The sequence below is a fragment of the Ictalurus furcatus genome, chromosome 24, assembly GCF_023375685.1.
Source record: "Ictalurus furcatus strain D&B chromosome 24, Billie_1.0, whole genome shotgun sequence".
Taxonomy (NCBI): Eukaryota; Metazoa; Chordata; class Actinopteri; order Siluriformes; family Ictaluridae; genus Ictalurus; species Ictalurus furcatus.
In genome coordinates, this window is record NC_071278.1 from 18362249 (window position 1) to 18381860 (window position 19612).

At 39.8% G+C, this 19612-nt stretch overlaps 1 protein-coding gene across 1 annotated transcript; it reads left to right on the forward strand.

The window, feature by feature from the left end:
• Positions 1–11801: 11801 nt before the first annotated feature.
• On the forward strand, positions 11802–19059 carry fam8a1a (family with sequence similarity 8 member A1a). The gene is made up of 5 exons (XM_053613261.1): positions 11802–12440; positions 14532–14652; positions 14773–14896; positions 15877–16016; positions 16106–19059. The coding sequence occupies exons 1-5, from the start codon at positions 12056–12058 to the stop codon at positions 16248–16250; spliced, it is 915 nt and encodes a 304-aa protein (XP_053469236.1). The 5' UTR covers positions 11802–12055; the 3' UTR covers positions 16251–19059.
• Positions 19060–19612: the final 553 nt, after the last annotated feature.

The window sequence follows — 19612 nt, forward strand, 5'->3', positions numbered from 1 at the left end:
CCGTTATCCTTTCTTGTTATCAAACACACAATGCTTTTATACAATCCTGCCAGGTCTACTCGAATTACAAGTCCAAGGTTACTGTCGTCTATCCCACAGTTTCCAGCATCCTTTGGTATTCAAACATCACCTTAGGCCATAAAATCCATGGTCTAAGGTCATAAAATTCAGTAAGACCTGTGGTATTGTTAGAAAGTGTTTAATTGTTATTGCCTGTGCATGTTTTGCTAATCCTACACTGATTAATTTTTGATAGAGCAAATGCACAAGTCAGACACTCATTAAGCTCTCTGTAATTACTGTTCAGTGTAGTCAGGCCAACATGAGCGTAACCATTTTAACACTCAGTACATTAGAACATTCAGTGCATATGCAACAGTTTCTACCAAGGGTTAGATGGTTAGAAGGCAATGTTCCAGAAATAATGTTCCTGAGACCTTCTGATGACATGTATTATTAATTCAATTATTATTTAATTAATAATATAAAAATAATTAATACTGAAAACAATTAATTATTCCAGCAAACGGTTTTAGGATGTTGCATGAACATTGTTTCTGGAATATTTCTGTAAGTATTATAAATGCTCTAAGAAGAGTTAGATTGTAACATTCCGGAAATACCATTCTTTCTTGTATTTATTTAGTTCTCTAAGACTTTGTAGGGTGCCAGTCGTATTTATATTGGAGGTGGTGACTGAGTGTTCACTCACAGCATAGCAAACATCTTGCAAAAAAAAAAAAAAAGATTTCCAAGTGATTTTTTTATATAGCTGTGTCGCATAGGAAATAAAGTAGAACCATGCACCAGCACTTTCGTCTAGATTTAAAACGCAGAACCAATCTCTCTGAGCAAATTTCTCAGAAGTTTCATAATGTCTTATACTCTTTCAGGCTGTGAAATTTCAGACACAGGTACATGTTAAACACGAATGAGAATCAATCAGTGGATGATGAATGTCTCAGAAGGCGCAGGAGCCTCACCGTCATATTGGAATTCTTTCCAATGTGAATAAAATCATTCTTTTGAATACGCCTCCCGCTTTCACTCAGGTCATGTAATCAGTAACCCACAGCGGGAGCTGAGCTCAGTATGGAGCAGTGAATATGCTGAACTTTATCCTCTTTAGAGTAAAACAGCAGCATAGGGCCAGGTGTGGCCGGCCACAGATGTACTGCAAGCAAACGAGTAGAAAGTTCCCATTTTCCTGTAGGCCATATATCATATATTTTTCATTAAATGTCCATTTGAAGAGCTTGTTTGTAGAATTTGAGTTTCACCAAGCAGTCCCTGCAGGATTTAGCAATTTGGTGATCACAGAAATGAATGCGAAATCAAGCAAACTTTGCAATATTCGGACGAGTTTGCAATTTTTCAAAATGACCTCAGATTTTCTGCAGATTTGGGTCAAGATGTCACGTCATGTGACATCATCACAACGTGTTCTCAGCCAAACCCCTCTTCAATTCATGTGCGTCGAGCATGAGTACAGCTAAAAGGTCTCAATTACCAACAAACGTAACAGTGAAAGGCCGTGCGAAACAATTTTGTGCGATTGCAATTTCATCAATTCAAGTAGTTTCCCACAACAAAAGCACAAAAAACTCCTCAAGTTGCGTCGCAAATTTTGAAAAAAAGACGCAGCAAAATCAAGCGTTTTTGGCATAATCACTTATGCTACAGCAGCTATCAGCTGTCATTCCCTCTCTTGTGATGTTAAGAAGACAAAAACTGCAGCTTGCTAAGATTTTATTAACGTTATGCAATGTTTTACAATGCACTGACACTGGAGACTCCTTTCATATCAATAATTACTGTGTGACTTGTTTCAGTTAAATGGTAATGTATTAGAATGAGTGTATTAGCATTTTATTTTAACATGATTTGCTGATGGAACTATGGTCAGGGCTTCTGTCATAAAAGATTAATCAACACCTTCTGACCAATCAGAATCGAGCATTCAGTAGTGATGTGGTATAATGTGTTTATATGATTTAGATTTAGAGTGAAATGTATAAGAATCTCCAGTATAAGGAAAAAAAAAAAGAGTGTCATTTGATACGTCAGAACTAAGTTAAGAGAAGAACGAAACACATCGGCACTATTTGGTTTACACAAGTAGTTTTTAGAAAAACATATCACTGCCATGATTCATAGACCTTTATGTCATTCAGGCACGTAACCAAAAATGATGAATGTTGTCCATAATTAACTTCATTGTGTTTTTGTGTATTAGAATGCAACATTTGTGCCAGATCTAAACAGTATCTAGAGATGTTTATCGGCTTATGGCAGTGCAGTGGAAAACAAAAGGGAGGTCAACGGGATGTGCATGGAAATGTAAGGCAATGGTGAAGGCCTGCTGCCAGGAGTTTGATTAGAAAGTGAGCAACTTTTAATTTGATACAAACAGTGCCTTGGGACAGCGATCTGTTTCTACAGATACGTCCGTCTGTATATCTGCCAAAACTTAAATGGATTTATACTACAAATTCCCTAAGATTTAAAGTAATACTAACATAACAAAACGTTTCAGAACATCCTGTTTTCCACCATCCTGGCCTCAAGATGTCAATGCAACATACACAATGACTGTCTATTTTATTAGGAACACCTGTACACCTTCTAATCAGCTAATCATGTGGCAACAGCTCAATGTCAAAAGTCATGCAGTTACACGTCAAGCGCTTCAGGTAATCGTTCATGGTTAAAGTCACAGAAATCATATCATTTTTTCCCTATTCTGATGTTTGATGTGAACATTACCTGAAGCTCTTGACCTGTACCTGCATGATTTCATGCATTGCGCTGCTGCCACACGACTGGCTGATTAGATAACAGCATGAATGTACAGATGTTCCTAATAAAGTGGCTGGTGAGTGTATAAATATTTGTATGTGTACTTGTTTTCCGTGAAAAACAAATCTTCGGATTAGTCAAATGACTGAAAATATTTTCTTCATTATTTTTTACACTCCGAGTTTTAATGATACTTTAATTTGCACTTTGTGAGAGTTAGAGATGTGGTGCGTGGCGTTATAAATATTCGAGTTTCAAGCCTTTATCTACGGTTTTTCACTCATTTGTTGTGTATAGTTCACAAAACAGTATGGAACATTTGAGAAAAATGTGTATTTAGATATGTATTTTTGTTAATACACTGTTTAAATGTACTCCTTCCAACGAGTAATAAACACATAAAGATCAGTGTGTAGTCTGTCTTGTCTGGCCTGCCAGGCCTAGCTTACGAACCATTACAAAATGTTTATTTATCAGCACAGAGCCCGGTCTCCTGAAAGCATTGTAAAGTTAAGAGCATCCTAACTAGACTGATTCTCGCTTTACTCTACAGTGGTGATCTTTGTGCTAAGATGGTTGGGAAAGGCCTTGAAATGTTCTATTCTAAGCTTCTTCTTTTTTTTTTTTTTTTTAAATATTGCACTAAGACATCTTTGCTCTGAACACAGAGTACGCTGAGAACAGGGAGCTCTGTTTAATGTGTGTCATGGAATTTTGGAGGGAAAAATGCTGATAATCTGAAGCCTGGGATTAGTTTGGTCTCATAGGAGCCTCTAAATTTTCCCCACACATGGCCACAGATAAGGCAAAGGGGATGAATCGGAGGAATTTGAGGGATAAAGCAGTGTGGTAGATAAGGTTCTGATTATACTTCAGTTCTACAGAACCATCATGACCTAAGAGCGTAAATTCATCACAAACCTTTTGTAGGCTGTGTGTCATAATAGACCAGTTATTCAGATGCTAGTTTTGAATCTTTTTGAAGTCTTTTTTATCCAGTGTTTTGTTTTCCATGGACTGGGTCTAGGTCAAACAAGGAACACGAGCCCCTTCCTGTAGTAAAGAGAATGGACTATGAGCAAGTGAACATGTAAACAAACACAAGTTGAGCCTTTCTCAGCTATGCATACTTCTAAATATTCCGACTAACACTGATGTGTCTTAGCCTTTATCATAATTAAACCCAAGAATTTGGAAAACAATGGTTTCATGAACTCCCTTCAATTACTTCTCAACATGACACGCACTTCCACAAACTGTGGGGATAAGATAACATTGGCTTGTAAAAGCGTAAAGGAAACAGGAAGCCATCGGTCATTCCCTAACCTCTTTTTTTCCTCTTGCATGTAAATATGTCTTTGAGCATTCACCATCCTTTTAGTCTCTAACTGCGATTCAAAATCACAAACAAGGCTGCTGGCCATGGGGTATCCTGTACAACAGAACCACAAAGCATGCAAGGGCTAAATACAGCAACATGGTTTATTACTCATGGGGGCTACACTGTACTAAATATGTCTGATTCATCCCACAGTTGAGTGCTTTGAAATGGAGGCAACTGGAGTTCTTGCACAACACAGCTGTGAGTAAAGAAAGCAAACATCATTGTCAGCAGCTTAGGAGTTTCACCGTTTCACTGCACTTTCTCATGCCTCACTTTTGATCCAGAAATGTAGTCAAGGGAAGTGGCTCACGTGACAGATAGGGAAGCATATAGAGCTGAATAGGGCTTAGGCAAGATCACAAAAGAATGAGGTGGTGGGAGGTATATGAGATCCGACTGTAGGAAGCTAAGACCGTTAGACACGTATTTGCCTCTTGGCATAAATAATTCACTTAATTGGACCTGTGTCTCACACATACATCAGGGTTCAAATCCCTGCTAAATCCCAATTTTTTCTTTTCTAAAGTACAAAATGCACTCATGCAGGCAAAAAAAAAAAAAAAGCAGAGGATTGGCTTTATAGCTCATTATGCACAAGGGCTGCTTGTATAAATGGGCTAGCAGGGTTAAGCCCCTGTCCTGCCTCGCTTTTAAAGATAAAAATAACAAAACAAAAAAAAACATTAATATATGGTTTCATTTCGGGCATAATCAAATGATCTGCAATTAACAAATATCTTAAAATGGACTATTTGGAATTTTTGTGTGACCAAATGCAACAGCAACATAAGCAACATAAGAAAAATACAAACAACGGTATGAAGACGTGAGGCGTGGGGTTGGAGCTGATTTATTTCTAGCCCAGACTAAAGATTCCTGCAACATCAGTGACAATCGTGTCAGGTGAAGACACAGTGGATATGATCTCCATTTGGGCTGATTATATTCAGCCTGCTTTGCTAAAACCTATCCTCATTAATTCCCCCTCTCGAGGATGCAGCGTTTCCCCCAGCTCTCGTTCGTTATGTTTTGAGCCGACTTCATGTGCTTTTGTTTCTGTCCTATCTCTGCCCATGTCGTATCATTAGTTTCTAACCTGATAGTGTCCCTGTGTTGTGTTAAGCCCTTAGTTTGTCTATGCATAGCCTAATGTTTAATAGTCTTGTTGTGAAGTCTTATCATGCATTTCTAGGGTTAAGTTTGAGCCTTGTTGCCCAGTGCCTATTATTTCCTGCTTCAGTGTTTCCTGGTTTTGACCCATGCCTGTGTTTTCACAGTGGGTCATGGATTATCCTGTGTTTTGACCCATGCTATGGGCAGTGACTACTACGATTTTTAGATTTTTAGATTTCTCCATCATTATTTTCTTCCCAAAATGCCTCTGAAGAAGAAACTAAAAGAAAATATACTAAGCACACATTATCCAATCAAAGTACAAATTATACAAAAGGACAGATGACAGAACCATAAGTTAAGTGGTTTATTTCATACAAAAGGCTTACATTTTATTGCTCTACTATATTGCTCAACCCCAATAGATTCTTTTTCGCACTACTGACAGAATAAGCAAAATACTAGCTCAAATGTGGTCGTATCGTATGACTCCCACCTTGTTAAACTGCCAGGCTTTGCAATTTTCTTCTCCATACTTCCTTTTCTAGGCTTTGTATAATGAACAGCTCTGACTCGAGAACAGGAGCTCAGGCCAAGTTGTTGATCTTTGGAGATGACTCAGTAGCAGGATGAAATCATTATGCAGACCAGTGCATATCAGATTAAGTGTTGCAAAACCTAAAAAAAAAAAAAAAAGATGAAGTGTTTTAAAGATTTAAAGAAGTACAGCAGTTTTATTTTTTCAACCTAATCTACAGTATCACTGCATCTGTGGTATGTATGGGTGATTATCACAGTAAGTCATGTCAGGAATTAAATATGTTTACTTAAACAAAGTCTAAGAACAGTTGTTCAGGCAATAAACATTTATGTGAAACATACCTTTGTAAAGTGTAATAATAAATTCCTCGGTTAAGAACTCATACATGCACTAATGAATTCTTAAGTCATTAAACTCTAAATAAGTATTACACTTTGTCCTTTGATAGGTGAAAATGCTTTTCAGAGAGAAGAATCTTTGCCTGTACAGATGGATACCACTAAACGTTGTGGAAAGTGCAAGTACCCGGAATGACTTTTTACTGAACTGCACTACGGTCTGCATTCAAATAGATTTGGTAAGACTTTTATATCCATATTTGTCTCATACTAAGACTTTCAATAGTTGTAGTTTTGAATTCATGTCTCATACTGTAAACATTTATTGACCGAGTCTCAGAACTGGCATCCATTATAAGTTAGTTGTGAATAAACTGATATTTACATGGCCTCTCAGGTGACACAGTGGTTATTTTTTTTTAACAAGGTGTGGCCACAAATTAATACATTGAAGTTAGGAATCTCAAGATCTATGTCATGGCCATTAAATATTTAACTCGTGGAAAATATTGTATTTGGGCGCACGGTGGCTTAGTGGTTAGCACGTTCGCCTCACGCCAGGGTCGGGGTTCGATTCCTGCGGCTCTGTGTGTGTGCGGAGTTTGCGTGTTCTCCCCGTGCTGCGGGGGTTTCCTCCGGGTACTCCGGTTTCCTCCTCCAGTCCAAAGACATGCATGGTAGGCTGATTGGCGTGTCCAAAGTGTCCGTAGTGTGTGACTGTGTGTGTGATTGTGTGCCCTGCGATGGACTGGCACCCTGTCCAGGGTGTACCCCGCCTTGTGCCCGATGCTCCCTGGGATAGGATAGGATCCATGTTCCCCCGCGACCCTGAAAAGGAGTAAGCGGTTGAAGATGGATGGATGGATGAAAATATTGTATTTTAAAATGAGAGGGCTAAAGAGAAATCAATTGAATTGGACCATTGTGGCCAAAAGAATCTAAGCATGGAGATTACTGTTAATATTACACTTGGAATGATGCAGGAAGACAGTCTGCTGTCATTGGCATTGGATCATGGATACCATTACGCCAAGTCCCTTTAAGCAAATACTCATAGCCTAAAGTTTTTTATTCCTGGCCCGTACATGCCAAATGTACACCACATATTAAGTTATGCAGTTTGTGGCTAAAAAGTACTTCATTTGTGGCATTAAAATATTAACTTGTGGATCAAATATATTAATTCGTGGCAACACCTTATTAAATAATATCCACCATTTTGTCTGTAATAACCATGCTTATACTACAGATGTGGGAGACGGTAATGAGGTTGAAAAATGCTGGAGGATTTCTTTAATTGAACGACATTATATTTAACATATCCTAGTAATAAAATAACTGATGTTACAGTTTTATGGTGCGAGTCATCTGTTCATTGTGTCAGGTATATCATTTGTATTCAGCTGGCTCAATAATTTCACAACATCACATTCATCCCTGGGATGTGACATCAAGGTCAGCGAAAGAACAGAGCTGAGACACTTCTATGAGTACTACTGAGTCTGCTCTGAACTTTGCTGCTAGTCAGGCCTTGTCCTCTCACACAATCCTACTCACAGAAAAGTTCAGATACCAAAGGAAAATGCATTTCATAAGCAATAAGTGACCATCTGGATTCAGACTTAACCCTTAAGCAGTGTGACCCCCACGGCTCGAACTAGAACCAGCATCAAGTACAGTATTGACTGTTTGTGTTTCAACACCCATTACACACACGCACGAATGCACACACACACACACACACACACACTTTAACCATAATCCTTGGCTGTTGGTTTCAACAGTGGTCAGCATTTGCTGGACGCAGCTTTTATTTCACCCCGATTATTTCTAGACATGTCACGCCATGGCTTGTCAGAGGTCATCAGACTCACTCTGGTCCATTCTTTCCACCTGGAAGCCTCCATTCAGAGTTCAGCACAGTCACTGGACAAGCCAGACCTTACTCATGAACCTAGTGCAGGCCAGTCAGCAAATACGCCCCTGACAGCGAGAGAGAGAGTGACACAGTGTTGTCTACATATCACAACTTTTTGTAAGCTGTCTATGCCAACAAGCATCTGGTGGCAAAACCAGTTAGCTAAAGAGTTTTTTTGTTGTGCTGTTCTGACCGTGGTGGCTCAGTGGTTAATGCTCTGGGTTGCTGACCTGGAGGTCAGGGGTTCAAGCACCCCAGCACCACCAAGCTGCCAATAATTGTGTTTGTGTTCAAGTTGAAAATTTAACTGGAGTGGTGGTAGCTCAGTGGTTAGACATTGGACTTCTGATTGGAAGGTTATAAGTTCAAATCCTAGCACCACCAACCTTGAGTAAGGCCCTTAACCTTCAACTGCTCAACTGTGTAAATGTAAGTCTCTCTGGGTAAGGGTGTCTTATATGTAAATTTATATGCCATAAATAAATGTGACTTTACGGCCACAGAAAGATCCTATGGGGTAACTCGATTCCAACTAATAGTATTCCTGAGCTATCTATGAATCTTTTCATTAAAAGATCCCTATGATTGCCACCATGGCCTGTTGCCACCATGGCCCTGCCAGGAAAAGATGAAGGACTTTAAAGAATGAATGAACGGTGCTCCTGGACATGAATGGCTGGCTCAGGTACCTGGCTCAGGTGTGTTTAGGAGTGGTGTATAGAACAAAAATGAGTTCCTAACAGCTAATTAGAAGTTGTTGTGATTAACCTCTGCCTCACATCCCTCCCACTTTCAGTGCTGTGTGTTCAAGTCAGTTGAATGCCAAACCACACCATATTCACTATACAGTTTACTAGTTAGAGAGATTTCCATCCATCCATCCATCCATCCATTTTCCATACTGCTTATCCTACACAGGGTCTGGGGGTGGCTGGAGCCTATTTCAGTGAACAGACACTGACACCATCGGGACACCCTGGATGGGGTGCCAACCCATCGCCGAGCACAATCTCACACACATTCACACACCCTGACATTCACTACTGACAATTTGGAAATGCCAATCAGCCTACAACACGTCTTTGGACTAGGGAAAGAAACTGGAGTACCCGGATTCAAACACCCAACCCTGGGAAACTCCTGAAAAAAAAAACCCTACTTTTTTCTGCTACATTTTCTCAGTGTTAGCTAGGGGATGCTGAACACCCATAATGCACTTGCATTTGTAGGAAATATGGACTTTGACGCCATTTCAGAACAGCCCTGAACTGTTTGTCTTGGCTTGTCCGTGCGTAATCTGTTATAGAAATGACGCTGCTGCCATCTTTTGACAATCCCCTAAATGCGGATGTGCATATTCTAGGGATGGGGAAATGAAGCCTCATAAAGCACTGAGGATTTCCCGTGGAAAAGATTCAAAGCTTCGAGAGTGTCGAAACAGCGCCATCTGGTGGTCAATAAAAAAAATAAAGCAGTCAAAAGCCTGTGGAAGAAGCTCCGTCGGATGAAGCAGCCACCACACACTCCACAGATAGTTTCAATGTTATGTGCACAAATAAAAGCCGTGTGTGTGTGTGTGTGTGTGTGTGTGTGTGTGTGTGTGTGTGTGTTGAATTTCTCCCTCTGATGAATTAATTTACAAATTAAAGAGTGGCAATAAATGCCAGTGTGAACTAATATAATTCAATATGATATAATAGAAGAATAATGTATACATATATGACTAAGAGAGTCGCATATGGCAAGTATTTTGCCTGAAATTATCTGTATTCTTCATATTACTTGTATGACTGGATATTTTAAAATGTAACTGAATAATTTTAAATGGAAATCATTCATACTGACATGGACAAAACCATTCATTCATATGAAGTGTGGGACTAAAATGTGAATAATCCAAAATCCTGAATAAATTTGTTAGGGAAGAAACAATCCTACTACTTTGCGTGCATGTAGGATTGTTCTCAGGCTGTGCGTTCTCATGAAAAGCTCTGAGATGCCTTAGCATGGATGAAGTTTTGTTTCCATACACAAGCTCCTTGTCACACACCAAGCATCTCACCTTCTGAATAAAGTTATATGAAATTAAGGCATTAAATATAATAATAAAATCAATTAATGAAAGCAAAGACATGGCAAAAAATTGTGATATGTAAATATTTTTTCCTTTGAAAATAACACACCATACCAACAACTGGAAGTTGTAAGCTGAAAATGTTCCCAAACAGGTGAAGTCTTTCTTCTTTTGGCTGGTGCCATTGTTAAATACTGTAAGTAAATAGTGAATAAATAAACAGTCACCCCTTCACCAAATCCTAAACCTCACCCTATCCCAAATCCCAACACCAAATAACCAAGACAAAACCAAAAGTGCAAAAATTCACCAACAAAAAAAACAAACAAAAGAACAAATAATCAGTAATTATTTAAATGTGATGTATTGATTATCCAACTTTCAAAGTACAGTACTCCTCACAAACCAACCAGCCTGAGCCAACGAGGAAAGATCTGGGGTCCGAGCAAAGCGAATCGCACACTGAACGCGAATCGGTTCATCGCCTTCAGCTAATTCACTCCTGCACGATAGGGGGCGCTGACTGAGACTGCATTTTACACCTGAACACTAGATGGCGCAACCCACTATTCAGCTGATCGGCTTGTCGTCTTTGACCCCAGAGAAGAAGAATCACTTAAAGCACCACAACACAAACTGTTGAGAAGAGAGATGTTTGTGTTTTCTGAACAGCACCGTCCAGCTGTTTTAGTGTGAATGAAATAATGTGAAATATAATGCAACGACACAGCAGTGGGACAAAACCCGAGTCTAATGCCCAACACCAGCCCACTTTTCTTTTTTCGTGGTGGAAGAAGTTTAATAAATGAAGGGACAGTTCAGTTCTTACTATCCCGTTATATTTATTACAGATGTTTATTGTTTCAATAAGAATATAAAGATAAATAACAAATGACACACTGAGTATTGTTTTCTGCTACAAAAAGTAACTGTAGCATTATGAAGAAAATATATTTGTTTGCATTCAAACAAATGTGAAGTGTTTCAGTAAGAAATATACTTTTTTGGCAGCTACTACATTCCACGGCGTGTGACGACAGCTTGTTTGCATCTCCATGGTAGTTGTGTAGAGTGAAAAAAAAACGAAATTGGGAAAATTTGACAACTCTAGGGGGCCACAAAGAGTTGCACCGTACACAAGGGGGGGGGGGGGGGCTCACGTTGAAACAGTTTGAGAACCACTGGTTTAGACTTTATCAGATTACTTTACGAAAAAACAAAACAAAAACAAAAAAAAACCATTAGCCTTCTAATTTTACTAAACTTCCTGTAAAGTGCACACTGTTGCTCGGATGGTCTGTACCATTCCTGACTGTGGCCGTCGGAGCGCACCATTAGCATGTCTGTTTGCAAAATATTGTTAGTTATTTTAAACGCGTTTTCACATAAGTAATTTTAATTTTAGTTCACATCGAATATTTTAAAGGGACCATAGTCTCTCTTGAAGACCACTCAGCATTCCATCCATCCATCCATCCATCCATAAGACCAAAAACAGCGCACAGTGGTACAGTCCGGACTGTAGCAACAAGCAGAGCTGTTCGATTCCAGAAATTGTGGAGTCGACTCAGAGTCATATTTTAGTCGATTCAGCCCAATAATTATTTAAAAAAAAAAACTCGATAAAATATTCTAAGGGTGTTATTTTTGTTGTATGGGGAGGCATGTGGAAGATTGGGTCAACTGAGCTCAAATTCTGTCGCTTCACACTTTTGTGTGAAAACTTTGGAGTCGATTCTCAATACTCGTTTGCTCAGAATCGAACATTGGACTCGTTTTTGAGACAAGACTTAGCACGACCTAGTAATGGCCGATGCGTTTGGACAGATTAGGTTCTGCAGGCTAAGGTAACAGTGACGATTAAATACAATTTATTACCCGAATAAAAATGGCTACAGTGAAAAACGAGGTAGAGCGAAGAAGGAAAACGGATGTTAAGGGACTGAACGGGCATGTGGACGTGTCACGGACGGAGTACTGTAATAAGCTGCGGGAGTGGATGTGGCACTACTACTGCGGCTACGCGAGCTGGCAGAGCTGGATGTGCATGTCGGCGCTACCGTTATCTCCTCCGTGGTTTCCACTGCAGCCTGGCAGCCAAGAGGCTAACATCCCTCCTTATCCACCCGCCCCGACATCTGCGGACATCTCCAACTGGTACATCCAGCTCACCAGTCCGCCTCAGACGAATGCCTCAGCGGCTCCTCAGGCCGGGAATTCATCAACATCAACACCACCGGCACAGGCGAATGGAAACCCGGTTCAGCAAGCAGGTACGTTAGTTAGCGCGTTAGCTTCATGCTAGTTAGCTAACTATGTAGCAGCTAAAGTGGAAAACTGGTGGTCAGATACTTCACTGAATCATAGCAATTTTACATGACATAAGCTTTAAAAACGTTTACACTGGCATTAATTCAGCATAAGACGTAAAATAAAGAGAGTATGTTCCTGAATATATTTTAAATTAAACCTACACGTACCCTACAGGTACACTCCTAAACCTACACGTGCCCTACACCTACACCCTTAAACCTACACGTGCCCTACACCTACACCCTTAAACCTACACGTGCCCTACACGTACACCCTTAAACCTACACGTGCCCTACACGTACACCCTTAAACCTACACGTGCCCTACACATACACCCTTAAACCTACACGTGCCCTACACCTACACCCTTAAACCTACACGTACCCTACACGTATACCCTTAAACCTACACGTGCCCTACAGGTACACCCCTAATCCTACACGTATATCCTTAAACCTACACATGCCCTACAGGTACACCCTTAAACCTACACGTACCCTACACGTACACCCTTAAACCTACACGTGCCCTACACGTACACCCTTAAACCTACACGTGCCCTACAGGTACACCCTTAAACCTACACATGCCCTACAGGTACACCCTTAAACCTACACGTACCCTACAGGTACACCCCTAAACCTACATGTACCCTACACCCACACCCTTAACCCTACACGTGCCCTAAACCCTTACACCTATACGTGCCTTACACCCTTAACCCTACACGTGCCCTACTCCTACCGAAGTTAATTATATCAATGTAGCTGACCTCGGGCCGTAGCTTCATGTCATGTACCCAGTCGTTAATCTCTGACGGGTGAGGCACTGTCAAAAGATGGTCATAAAAGATAAAAGATAAAAAGTAATTTGATTAGTACTTACTGTCTACCTTCCCTCAGTCCACCTCCAGGGTGCATACATCATTGAAGTAGGTAATAAATTGTTGCCATTTTCCCAAAAATGATTCACCCCTGCCTCTGATGTTGTACTTGATTTTTTTCAAGTTTTAAAAAGAAGGAACATACGCTAATTTGACTGTAAACGCCGTAGACCGTAAATGTAAAACAGGCTTCCGGTGTGAGCCAGGCGAGACTGCGTTCAGGAAAAATGTGGATATGATGCTTGTATTTTTATTATGCTGGGTTTTTTGTGTACTTTTTTTTTGTAACAAACAACATTAAACAGCCTGTAATATTGAACAAGCGGGAAACTGAAATAATGAGATGCACTGCAGGAGCAGAAGATGTCCGTGTGCGAACACAGACAACGATGTAGTTCGAGTAGACAAAACGACCAAAATGCCCATCCCTTGTACCCATCACTTTTCCTTGGCGATTGGCTCTTATATTTTATGACATCATAAGATTGTGCTTGTAGTGAAATCTCCACCCTGAAACACATTAAATATGTTTATACTGCAATATCTATGATGTGCTTAGTGATTCTGCCGTTATTTGCGTTAACTCCTCTGAGAAGTTAGAAGTTACAGAGGGACATTGCTGATGCAGTTTATTAGGAGTAAAACATTTTTTTTTTTAATTAAATAGAACAATAGCAAACATAAGGGATAACGATCGAAACAAAAAAACAACAAACAAAACGTTGGACTTAAAGTTCCACAATGCAGTGCAGCTCTGGATTACAACAGAGACGGGCTGGTTAACGATCTGATCCGCGATGATCAGCTCGATTATTAACAACAAAGCTGGTTAGAGGTGAGAGAGCTGGGCAGAATAAAGGACTAAAGCTCTGCTGCATCACTCTCTTTAAGTCCCACTGGCACCACTGTCAGCGGGTAATTGAATGGCACTGTGGGTAATGTAGGGCACTATTAGCTAAGGTGAAAATAGAACTACAGCTAGAACGTCCAGGACTGTCAACTCAGAATTTCATTGCAAAATAAATATTTGACTACATTTTATATCAAATGCCAGTTTTAGAGATAAATATGCAGGTTGTTTAGGGTGGATTTTGAAGTGTATGAGCTCTGTCCAAATCGAGTTTCATTCAATCGTGTTTTTTTTTTCTTTTGTTTTAATCTGTTGTAGGTAGAGAGTACACCATTCCCTCACCTTTACACAGATTTCTAGCTGAAATGGTGGATTTCTTCATCCTCTTCTGTGTTAAAGCGACAATAGTTTTGTGGATAATGCACCTAAGTGGGATGAAGTAAGTCTCAAAACAAGACTCGGTGACACTGATGCACAAACGATCTTCATTTTGTCCTAATCATGTGAAAGTCTGTCCATTCGTGTGAGTTTGAGTTGTTTTGCTCTCCGCCCACCACAGGGACATTTCTAAAGTCATCATGCAGTTTGTAGTGGAGGAGATCGATGAGAACACGTCTCTGGAGGACCTGCAGAAGATGATGGTGGTGGCTCTGGTGTACAGGGTTTTAGTTTGTTTCTATGAGGTCAGTGAATGTTTTCTGCCCCGGTGTTGTGAACAGAGCTCGAGAGCGAGGTTTCAGAAGTAAAAAAAAAAAAATGCAGTTCATTTTCGCTATCGGGAATTTTAAGTCTACAAAAACGATTTTAATCTGACGGAAGCTGTAAATCAGTATTTCAGCAATTTTTGAAAAACTAGCATTTCACTGCCACCAATCAGAGATAGGGCCTGTGAAATGATGCCACGCCTTCTTTTTGGCACTGTGGAAGTGGTCTGCCATTGTTGTTGACATGATCATTTATTTCTGCGTCTCAAGTTGCCTACTATCCGTCCTAAATAGTATCCATGATTTGGATTAGTGTATCCCAAATCGTAGTATGTTGAGATGAGTATCCCAGAGGTACCGGGATGGTCTACTATTTCCTGTGTAGATGTTAAAAGTGTGGCTCCGTGGACACTTTTTAAGCTAATATTGCCCACAACTTTTTGCGCGAGGGAGGAGGAGTTTTGTGACAGTTTGCTTTGCAAAAGAGGTGAGAGTAAGGATAAGTTGAATTCTAAAGTATAAATTATATAAAGAATAATGAATGAAGAAAAGCTGAAATGCAACGAGGAGTTTGTTTACGGTAACTGTGCGTAACTAGGCAACGTTTTCTTCAGTATTGGAATTGAACTTTGTCGGCGGATGATTACATAGAACGAGTTCATAAGGGCCCAAGATTGCATAAAAACACGTATTGAGAAAGAGCTAATGTGTATTAAAGCCGTGGTCCTTATACCAGTGCCCGACCCCGTCTACACGATATACTGATTCACCACCTCTGCAGCTGATTGAGACGCACCAAGAAAGAAATATTTCTGTACGACACTTTATACACTTTTTATAATCATATTCGCTAAAGAACGTTTGTGTTTACACTGTCTAATGCTGCGTCTGTCTAATATACAGCTCTTTAGACCAATATTCCTTCTTTGCACTTGTTGTTTTTTTTCTTTTTTCTGCAGATTATCTGTATTTGGGGAGCAGGAGGTGCCACACCTGGGAAATTCCTACTTGGATTGCGTGTCGTCACCTGCGACTCTACGGTTTTGGTACGACCCAACCGTGTCCTCGTGGTACCAGCATCTAATGTCACCTTATCAGCGTGAGTAACATCCTCAGAGTTCCTGCTGATTTGTCGAAAACGTGCTAATACCAATATGTAATTTGTTCTTCGCTTGTTTTCTCCTCCAGATCCACCGTACGGGCCTTGAATAAGAACCTATCCATTGCGTTCCTCTTTCCGGTCTTCATCACTCTGCTCTTCTTCCAGCACAACAGGACTGTGTATGACATTGTGGCAGGAACCATCGTGGTCCGGCGTAGGGGGGCGAGATGACCGGTTCAAAGAGTGATTCAATGTACTGTAAAATAGTATTACTGAAGCCTAAAGGTTATAGCCATAGAAGTTCAGACCTGTTTTTTTTTTGTTTGTTTGTTTAATTGTAATAAATATGCTTAATTTATTCGATTACAGGATCGTTAGACGCATTTTAGTTGGTAAACAACGCGTTGTTTGTTAATACACTCCAACCAAAAATCTGAAACGTAACCACTGATACATCAATCGTAAAGATGCCTACTCATCTCATTTGACTCATTTTACATGTCCTCATGTACTGGCCTCTAAGAATACTTGAGATTACAGCTGCTTCTAGTTTGGGGTTTGTAGATTTTCTGGACTTGTAGATTTACAAGCTGCCTTACTCGATTATGTACATTTAAGTCAGAGACCCGTGGCCCACAGAACAACTGATTGGATAACGTGTAATTCTACGAACGTTTTACAAATCAGCATTACAGCGAAGAGCATGAATTACTCCAGCGAGAGGCACTGCGATACCCAGTCTTACATTTCTGAGCGCGTACACATGATGAAGAGGTACGGCATGAGGCAGGACTTGAAAATGAGCAGGAAGCTTTTTAATAATCTGCACATAGTCTCTAAACAAACTGAGACGGGTAACAAAGTACACACCTCATGTGTGCAGTAGGATATAATATTACATGTTGGCTAGTGTTAGCTTTGAATGACGGGGCAGGTCTCTTTAGAATCTTTTGTGTTGATTTCTCAGGGTACTTCTGATGGTATCTGCAGTAAACAGCTGTATTAACCCGCTGTTTTCATGTGTTGCAGATGTGCCTCGAGTAACCACTTGTGTTATTGTGACTGAACCAATTTCATTTCATTTGGTGCTGTTGTTTGTTGTAGTGACCCATTACCCCCCCCCCCCCCTTCAGATTTTCTTAGGAAACTGCGAATAACACACACCACCTTCAGCTTTTACCTTGTGTATTATATGAGAAGATCTAAAATCACGGGTGGACAAATGCTATGTTTATTAATGAGCCCACCAGGCAAGTAAAAGCTCCGGCATGCTGCCCAGCCCATGTTTTGGTTAGTAGCTAATGCCATGTAATAAAGTACGCCCAGCTAAGTACATTAATACAGACTGTATGAATCCCTGGGGCGTGCACGACTGTACTAGCTTTCCACATTGTATCTGCAACCCGGTCAGAAGGTCACTGGTGAAAGTTGGAGCTGTAGGGATCTCTCATTGCATTGCAAGACAGTCCATTTTTCTGGATTTAGCTGGTTTTATATTTTATTTTTTACAAAATTTGTGATGAAATTTGCAGAGTGTTTTTGCGGAAAACTACTTGAATCGGTGAAACTGCAATTAACAAGGAATTTTGTTTCACACGGCCTTTCGTAGCGATGTTTGTTGGTAATTGAGACCTTTTAGCTGTAATCACGTGAATCGAAGAGGGCTTTGACTGAATGCGTGTTGTGATGATGTCAGGTGACGCATCTTGGTCCAAATGTGTGGAAAATCTGCTGTAATTTTGAAAAATTGCAAACTCCTCTGAATATCGCAGAGTTTGCTTGGTTTTGTGTTCATTTCTGTGACCGCAAAGCCGCAACATTTCGGAGGGATTGGCAAGATAGTGTTCTAGTCTGGATAGCATCTTTAGTTCCTCTCGTGCTCATGTTTGATTAACCTCAAGGCGACGGTGTGCAGTAAGGTATTATGTCACATTGTCAGGCACGTTTAAGTTTAACTATATTATGATTCGTAAAGTCAGTGGGAAGTAAGGTTTATTCTCTTTCTTTGGTTGCTGAACCTAATTTTCCAAGTTCAAAACAAAACAAAGGCCCGGACAAACACGAATGTGTTTGTCATGGGCACCCAGGCTACTGATTCGTCCAAAAAATGTATACTGTAGTCTGCTGCTGTTCTTCAGATGGAAAGATATCTTATTCTGGGATACATTATTTTTTCCCCTCATCATTTTTCCTGTTTTGCTGAATCCTACCTCTGCACTATGACAAGCTAGAAGATGTCACTCGAGTGCTACACAACTAATAATTGTTTACTCACGGCTACTCCCATTATCGCAGCGCATCAGTGTAATGCTTATTGAGTAATTGTAGTGCCTAAATATTGACTGGTGCAAACATGACAATCTAAAATGGTGTAATCTGCCAAAACAACATTAAATGGTAGAGTTATACTGGAATACTCTTTTTTTTTTTTTAAAAGAGAACCCCCCCCCCCCCCCCCCAACACACACACACGCACACACCAGTTGTAGTGTGATAGGAAAATTTTACATTTTAATATTGTAGGCTTCACATTAACAAATTGTCCATCTGAGATGTCTGTTAGGATTCCACTCTCGCCGCGAGGTTCTCATTAGTGATATCCAGAGCCGGACTTTACGGACTACAGCTGTTATGAGTTGCACTGCAGTCAGGGAGTTTGGAGGCTAAAAAAAAATGTCTGCCCAGCGTTTATCCTGTGTGTAGCATTTTTCTCCGGAATGTTCCACTCTGTTAAGGCCGTCAGTGTCTGGAAGGCATTACTATGATACTACGTGTATATAAGGAATTAAAAATAATGCTCACTGGTGGCTGCTGATTAAACTCGTCACAATGCCCTATTGCCCATAATACTGTTGTTTTTGTTTACTTTGTGTTTTATGATGACTGAATGAGAGAATTTAAAATGTTATGTAAAAACCCATGTACAGTTGTGATTTTTAAAAGATTTATTTGTGTGAATATAAACTCCTGTGTTTATTTCAAGCTTGAATATACAGCCTGGCATTACAAGCAATATCCTGAGAGTATAATGATGATAAAATGCTGGTGTCCTGTTTTTATTTGTTGTTGCTGTGTGTTTTAGTTGTTTTTCTTTTCTTTCTTTTTTTTTTTTTTAAAGATTGGTTTAATTTTAAGGACATTTCATTGAATTGTTTAATAATATATTTTTATTTATTATAGACGTTTTATATATCAGTGTCCATATTATAATTCTTTTTAGCAGGACAGGGGTGTCAAACTCTTTTTATGTATCAGGCCACACTTAGTCAGACGGGGGGGAGGGGGGGGGGATCAATTGAGTGACGGATAACACAATCAGCAAGTCCTCTTAAAGGTGTTGATTTTTATCAACTCTTATCTTAATGTTACATTCTGAATGCGCAAATGGATTTTTTATTTTTTTTTAAATCATCAACAAAATTATTTACAAACATTACAAAATGTAGATTTTGTGATTGCATAAGTATTCTCCCTTGTTGCTGTGAAACCCATACTTTAGTTATTTTGGAAAGAGACATGCTTACAGCATCAACTTTTTCGCTTGCTAATCAAGAATTATATCATTAGCACATTTTGTCAGGAGATGAGTTTAT